This window comes from Chiloscyllium plagiosum, chromosome 28 (assembly GCF_004010195.1).
Source record: "Chiloscyllium plagiosum isolate BGI_BamShark_2017 chromosome 28, ASM401019v2, whole genome shotgun sequence".
Classification (NCBI taxonomy): domain Eukaryota; kingdom Metazoa; phylum Chordata; class Chondrichthyes; order Orectolobiformes; family Hemiscylliidae; genus Chiloscyllium; species Chiloscyllium plagiosum.
In genome coordinates this window covers 42,334,368-42,341,333 of record NC_057737.1, presented here as the reverse complement: position 1 = coordinate 42,341,333, position 6,966 = coordinate 42,334,368, and the positions used below count along the sequence as shown (strand labels likewise).

Sequence of the window (6,966 nt, the reverse complement as noted above, 5' to 3'; positions counted from 1 at the left end):
CAATTTTTTACTGCAACTTTTTAATAAGTTCTAACTTTGCTCTGTACACATGATTATCTGGGGAAGGAGGGGTTTAGGGTAGACCCCTGTGTAGAACTCCAGGGAAAATGTGGGGAGAGAGAGAAGGCGGGAGGTCAGTCATTTGGAGACGGTGCCTGGGTTCCCATTGATGTCCAGGACTGTTCTCGGCAGTAATTCAGTGAGCCATATTCATTTTCCATCAGTGTAAACAAAAGACGCAATCAGGGTTGGATAACACCTCTTTGATGTAATGCTTCTATCGGGACCTTGAGACCTTCTTCGGATAATCGGAAATTCGGATAATTGATATTCGGATAATTGATATTCGGATAATTGAAGTTCCTCTGTATTTGGTTGGCATGGGTGAGTTGGACCAAGGGTTTCCTTGGTATACAGCTTTATGACTCTTTAAAATGAAATCTAGAACTTCTAATTGGACTACAGGTTCCCCATAGAACAACAGATCTTAACATTTTAAAAGTATTTCTGACTCTGTAGGCAACTACATCTGTCACAAAACACAATTCTAAACTGGTGTTTTAAATTATTATTTCAAGGACACCCATGTTATATTTTACTTTTATTAATAACATATTCAACAAAGGAAACATTAAGATGACAGTACAAAAAGATCTCACAAATATTTTGGAGTGATTAATCAGTTTTCTTACCACTTGCTTGTTTGGATTTGTAACCCTCATTTTATAAAAAGTAATTTGATTGCTCAGTTTCCTAGTGCCTATTTATTCCTCTCTGTCATTTACCAACTGAACAAACTATTTTTAATTTAACTATTTTATTAATTGAATATAAATCAACAAATAAATTTCCATTTTAGCTGATCCCTGAGAAGTCACGCCCAAGAGTTTGACATTTTAAAGTAACAAACCTGTGAGAGGCTGCAGCACCTCAAGTGGCAGGAGGGCATTATTACAGCATGACAAGTTAATATTGACATTGCCCATGAAAAATGCAGCCTTCGGAATTTATGAAGCCAGTCTTAACAAGTTGTTAAAACCCCATTAAGTCACACAAATGTTTAAATGAAAAATCTCTTTATTGAAAATAGTTATGATTGTCTACTCCTTTTCCAGAAATTATTTTGACTGTAAAATAAATTAGCAACAGTACAGCAACAAAAATAATTTCTTCATAAAATGTGGATGCCATAGAATTGGAAGTCTCTGGTGCAGGATAGGAAGAGTCAGTGTACTGGTGAACAATTCTCCCACTGGTAAGTGCATCAGAATTATGAACCCTCAGTTGCTTTCCAATTAAGGCACGAGATGTGGCAAAGTCCTGTGTGTTAACAACATCACCACATGGAACACAAGAGAACATATCCTCCAATAACCACAACCATCATTCCAAGCCCTTGTTAATACTTAGCATAGCTTCTGCATAATCACCTGGTACTTATAAGCCATGGGATCATTGGAAATTAGGATTTATTTAGCATTTTGAACCATTTCTGCCATTCAATCATCATGTATAAGAACTCCTGCCTTGTCATGGTTCTATTATCCTTAATACTCTGACCTAACAAATATCCATCAGCATTGAGCTTTCAACTGAGCTCAATTAGCCTCAACAGTTTTGTAGTGGACACAGTCCAAGTTTCTATTCCCAATTCTGTTAGGATTATGCGTTCACTGATCCCACCCCTGAATGGCTGGGCTCTCAATTTAAAGTTACTCATTGATATAACCCCATGTTCCATTTGCCCTGGCCCTCACATACTCGTGTGGCAGGGGTGGACTCGAGATCAAAGAATCAGGGCGACCTTAGACTATTCAGGTTGTTTTTCAAATATGAATACAGGGGAGAAATTAGGATTTAATATCTGACCAAGCGGGAATAAACAGTATTATTAATAACCTGATCAAAGTTTAGAAAACAAAGAAGACACCATATAAATCTATAAAACAAGTGACATTGTGATAAGCTCATTATAATCATTTGTGAAACTACTTGTAAACACATCAAAACCGAATCAGAGTTTGTAAACAATTAGTGTTGAAACCCCACACTTTAATTGATTCACTCTTGCTGATCATGGTATAAAGATACATTAGGTCATTTGATAAGGACAAAATGTCTTTCACTTAATGCTCCTTTGATTGACTTTCAAACTTTTCATCACTTTCTGGATGAGCGTGTGCCATCTCCTCTATTGGGTTAATGAGCATTAAGTAGTGCAATTGTTATGGTGCTGGTTTTCTTGTACCTTTTGTCTTATGCAATTATCACCAGGTTTAATTTCATTATAAAACGTGTTGGCTTTCAGTGTGCCCGTGGACCTGGCTGAGCTGTTTCTTCTGCCTTGCAATGGAGTGTTTGTGTTGAGGAACAACACACACACACTAAATATTGGTGGTCAATAAACAAATTGCTTGAGGTTGAGCTATTACTCAGGTTTTCTTTCAAACTTTTAAACCCAAGATTCCTCATCTTCTTGTCTTTGCCCAGAGTCCTGTATAATGGATTGCTGTACTGCAGTTCTGTCACTTGGCGAAACACTGTGCTGATGAACCCAAAAGTCTTCTCCTGAACCAAGATCCTCCTCGGGTTTGGTGAAATGTAAAGCCGGGATCTGTCTTCCCTGAACTTTAGACTTTGAAACCTTGCTGTTGGCTTTGTGGGATTTCTGGGAGCTTCCAGATTTTGGCATACCCTTTACAGTTTTGTCTGCCTCTCTGTAGGATAACGGAGTGGGAATTCTCGATGGCTTCTTCTCAGGTCGGTTGTCCCTCCTGGGCCGTATCTTGGGGCGAAGCTTCAGTTTGTAGATGGAAGGAACTCTCTCCGGCTTTCTCAGTGACCGCTTTTGTCTTTCTTGTTGAGCTTTGGCTTTCTGGAGAGTGCAGGGTGAATCTATCCATTCCAACGAAGAATTAGTATCAGATCCTTCATTTGTGGATCTGGAATTCACCTCAACGGCGTTCAAATTATTCTGAGCCAACATTATTTGACTCTTCACACTGTTGAGGTTAGTGCCTTTAAAGTCATTGGTCTGTTGATTGCACTGAACAGATTTTGATCCAATCTTAGTACAGCTTTCACTTTTCACTTCAATTCTGTTGGGAAAAGGTGTGACGGTTTCAACAGAGGACAAAGCTGCTGCTTGTGGATTAGCACTCGATTTAGTGAGCAACATCTTTGGGCTCTTTGCTATCCAGTTCTCAATGTCCACCCGATTAAGCTTCTGTGTTCCACTAACAAGTTCAGCCAGAACAGCATTAAAACTGCAGCCATTCTCCGTCACTCTTCCCATCTGGGTTGACGCCACATTGATACAGCTGTAAGGCTGACGAGTGCTATCACAAGGACTGGGGAGTGAGGAAACCAAACGTTTGGATGAAATCGGAGAGTCAGGTTGCTTACATTTTGAAGAACTGGACTGACTGGGGACCAAAGCAAATGCATCAAGTTCACTGACCTCATGTAGACCCACCTGCAGAGCCTTCATATTGGATGCAATCTCATCTTCGAGGCTCTTGTAGAGTTCTGACTCTTGTGTAGGATTTATGGGAGGAGCTGTGTACGTACACAGCTCGCGCATGTCACTGTCCACACTTTTGTTATTATTGTTATTGATGCTGTAAGGCTCGGGCGTCCGCGAGCGCATCCGACTTTTTGGTTGAGACCACTTCTTGTCTCCATCGCGTGGTGGCTTGCTGACACACTTTGGCTCCTGCCAACAGCCTTCTTGCCAGGTACCATCCGGGCTGAGAGGGCGATGAGACACTTGACCCTTATCACTTCTCCTCTCAGCAACTTGAACAAGGGAGAGCTTACTGACTCGGCTAGGCGCAGGCGAATTACTCCTCACTGAGCCTTTTGAGGTTCGGGGGGTCATTTCAGAACAGGATTTCTGGGAAACTGCACTGGTGCTTGGCTTGCCTTCATTTGAGTTACTTTGGTCCACTTTAGACTCAATAAACTGGGCACTGGTCCAAGTCTGGTTCAACCTGGTATTGGATTGTTGAGGAACAGCAAGCTGACTTGGTACTTTTTTGGTATCCACTGTAGACACAAGGATACGTTTGTTATCCTGGGCCGCAGAAGATTTAGAAGGTGCTGGCAAAGTCCTGCTCCTCTCTCTCCCTGTTCGAGCTGCTGTGGTAGCGTTGGAGTTGGCTTTGGTGCTCTCAACGTTCACTGACGTCTGGTAGGAAGGAGTAGCTGGCTGATCTTTCTGCCTAAATCAGAGACATCTCCATTAGCAAGAAAGCCAAAAAAGAAATGCATTCGTTTATCCTCAAGGTTAACTGAGGTGATTGTTAGTTAAGTAATATTTATTACGGGGTAGAAATTTCTCCACACAGTGCAGGCCTCTTGAGTAGAAAATGACGGGTTGCAAGAGGGGACCAATTTCTACCATACAATATTCCCTGAGGGCTCTTGTGATGTGGTGGTAGCATCCATGCCTTTGAGCCAGGAGGTCCAGGTTCAAGTCCCCCTGCCCCAGAGGTGTGTAATACCATCAGTGAACAGGCTGGTGAGAAACGATTTGCAATGTTCAATACTGAATCTGGGCCTGTGTTATAGACACTGCCGTTAGGTAAAGGCTGCCCTAAGTGGCTACCTAAAACAAGTGCTAACCCAGTTGGAGATGTAAGGTGAGTGATTCAGTGCCTGCTTTAGGACTCTCCCCACCCACCTTTGTAGTCAGGTGGCGATCAAAGCAGCAGGTATCAATGAACTGATTGGGAATTTACAATAGATACATCAGACACAGAAGCCAAGAGAATGTAAACAGCTTCCCCACAGCTCCACAGCGCGGTGTATTGCATTTACAGGATATGGGCATTGCTGGTAAGCCAAGTATTTGTTGACCATCTCTAACTGCCCTTGAGGAGTTAATGAGTTGTCCCCAACTGCAATTACTCCCATATCTGTTGGGTGGAGAGCGCTAGGATTTTGACCCAATGACACTGAAAGAATGGCAGTATATTTCCAAGTCAGGTATGGAGGGGAACTTGAAGATGGTGGCGTTCCATACAGTTGCTGCCTTTACCTTTCTGGATGGTCATGGTCCCCGGTTTGGAAAGTGCTATAGAAGGAGATTTTGTATATTTCTGCAGCGTGTTTTGTGGACGGTACATGTTACTGCTGCAGAGAATCTGTGGTGGACGAAGTGAATATTGTAGGTGGGGTGCCAATCAAATGGATGCTTTTTGTGAGAAGTTTCTTGAGTGTTGAATTTGAATTAGAATCCCTACAGTGTGGAAACAGGCCCTCTGACCCAACAAGTCCACAGTGACCCTCTGAAGAGTAACCCACCCAGACCCATTCCCCTACCCTATTACTCGACATTTACCCTGACTAATGCACCTAATCTACACATCCCTGGAAACTGTGGACAATTTAGCATTGCAAATTCACCCTGACGTGCACATCTTTGTGATTACGAGAGGAAATCTTAGCACCCAGAGGAAATCCACACAGACATGGAGAGAACGTGCAAACTCCGCATGGACAGTTGCCCGAGGCTGGAAGCGAACCCGGGTCCTTGGTGGTATGAGGCACCGGTGCTAACCACTGAGCCACCATGCTGCCCCGTTGTTGGAGCTGCACTCATCCAAGCAAGTGGAGAGGATTCATTATACTCCTGACTTGTGCTTTGTTGATGGTGGCAGACAGGAGGTGAGTTACTCAGCTCAGAATTCCCAGCATCTCATTTGCTCTTGTAGCAACAGTATAGATATGGCTAGTAGTGCACAGTTTCTGGTCAATGGTAACCCCCAGGGTAATGATAGTCAGTTTGCAATGATGGTAACACCATTGAATGTCACGGGAAAATGGTCAGATTGTCTCGTGTTGGAGATAGTCACTATTTGGCATTTGTGCAGGACAAAGGCAGTTTGCCGCTTACCATCATAAGCCTGATTGTTGCAATGGTCTAGCTGCAAGTTGGCACTATACTGGAACACAATGTTCTGGAACAGAGAATGATTAACCTCCAACAACCACAGACTGTGTTACATGTTATGTATGAAGTAGGGTGTGTGATTTTATATGCATTTTTAAATCATTTATTTTTGAGTTGGATATTTGAGTTTTGAAATTGTGGAATATGGATTTTCTGTCTGAAGGGGTTTAACGATTAATTTTTAAGTATTTTAGCACTCATGGGGATTTATTTTTAAACAGTTTGAGACAGAGAGCCTCCAAGAACAAATGGGTTTTTGCTTACACTGAAGGAGTTTACAAGTGAAAGTACACAATCTAGGATATAAGGTTTTCCAGTGGAAGATTCTGGACAATTTTTAAGCTTGGGGGAAATATCCATAACCTGGAGAGAAACCTTTCAGTTTTATTTGCAGTTTGGGTAGTTCTCCAGCAATCTTAGCTGAAGATTGATGTGTAAAATGGTTTAGATTTGTTAAAAAAAAAGACTTCAGTCCAGGGAGTTTAATAATAGTTCCCAACCAGAACTGTTTGGGTAAAACCATGTAGGGACTCTGAAGCTGAGAAAATTTGAACTCAGGCATATGAAGACTCCAGGTAGACACGAACATGGGGAGTTAAAACTACACTAAATTCATGAGATGATATAGAGTCATAGAGATGTACAGCATGGAAACAGACCCTTTGGTCCAACCTGTACATGCCGACCAGATATCCCAACCTAATCTAGTCCCACCTGCCAGCACCCAGCCCATATACCTCCAAACCCTTCCTATTCATATACCCATCCATATACCTCTCAAGTGTTGCAATTGTACCAGCCTCCACCACTTCCTCTGGCAGCTCATTCCATACACGTACCACCCTCTGCGTGAAAAAGTTGCCCCGTAGGTCTCTTTTACATCTTTCCCCTCTCACCCTAAACCTATGCCCTCTAGTTCTGGACTCCCCGACCCAGGGAAAAGACCTTGTCTATTTATCCTATCTATGCCCCTCATAATTTTGTAAACCTCTATAAGGTCACCCCTCAGC

General features: G+C 42.4%; 1 protein-coding gene across 1 annotated transcript in view; it reads right to left on the bottom strand.

Moving 5' to 3' along the window:
* Positions 1-585: 585 nt before the first annotated feature.
* LOC122564150 (GAS2-like protein 2A) overlaps positions 586-6,966 on the bottom strand; it is an 82,190-nt gene continuing 75,809 nt past the window's right edge. Inside the window, exon 6 of the mRNA XM_043718783.1 lies at positions 586-4,223. Coding sequence (XP_043574718.1) covers positions 2,453-4,223 — 1,771 coding nt within the window. The 3' untranslated portion in view covers positions 586-2,452. The remainder of the gene's footprint in view (positions 4,224-6,966) is intronic.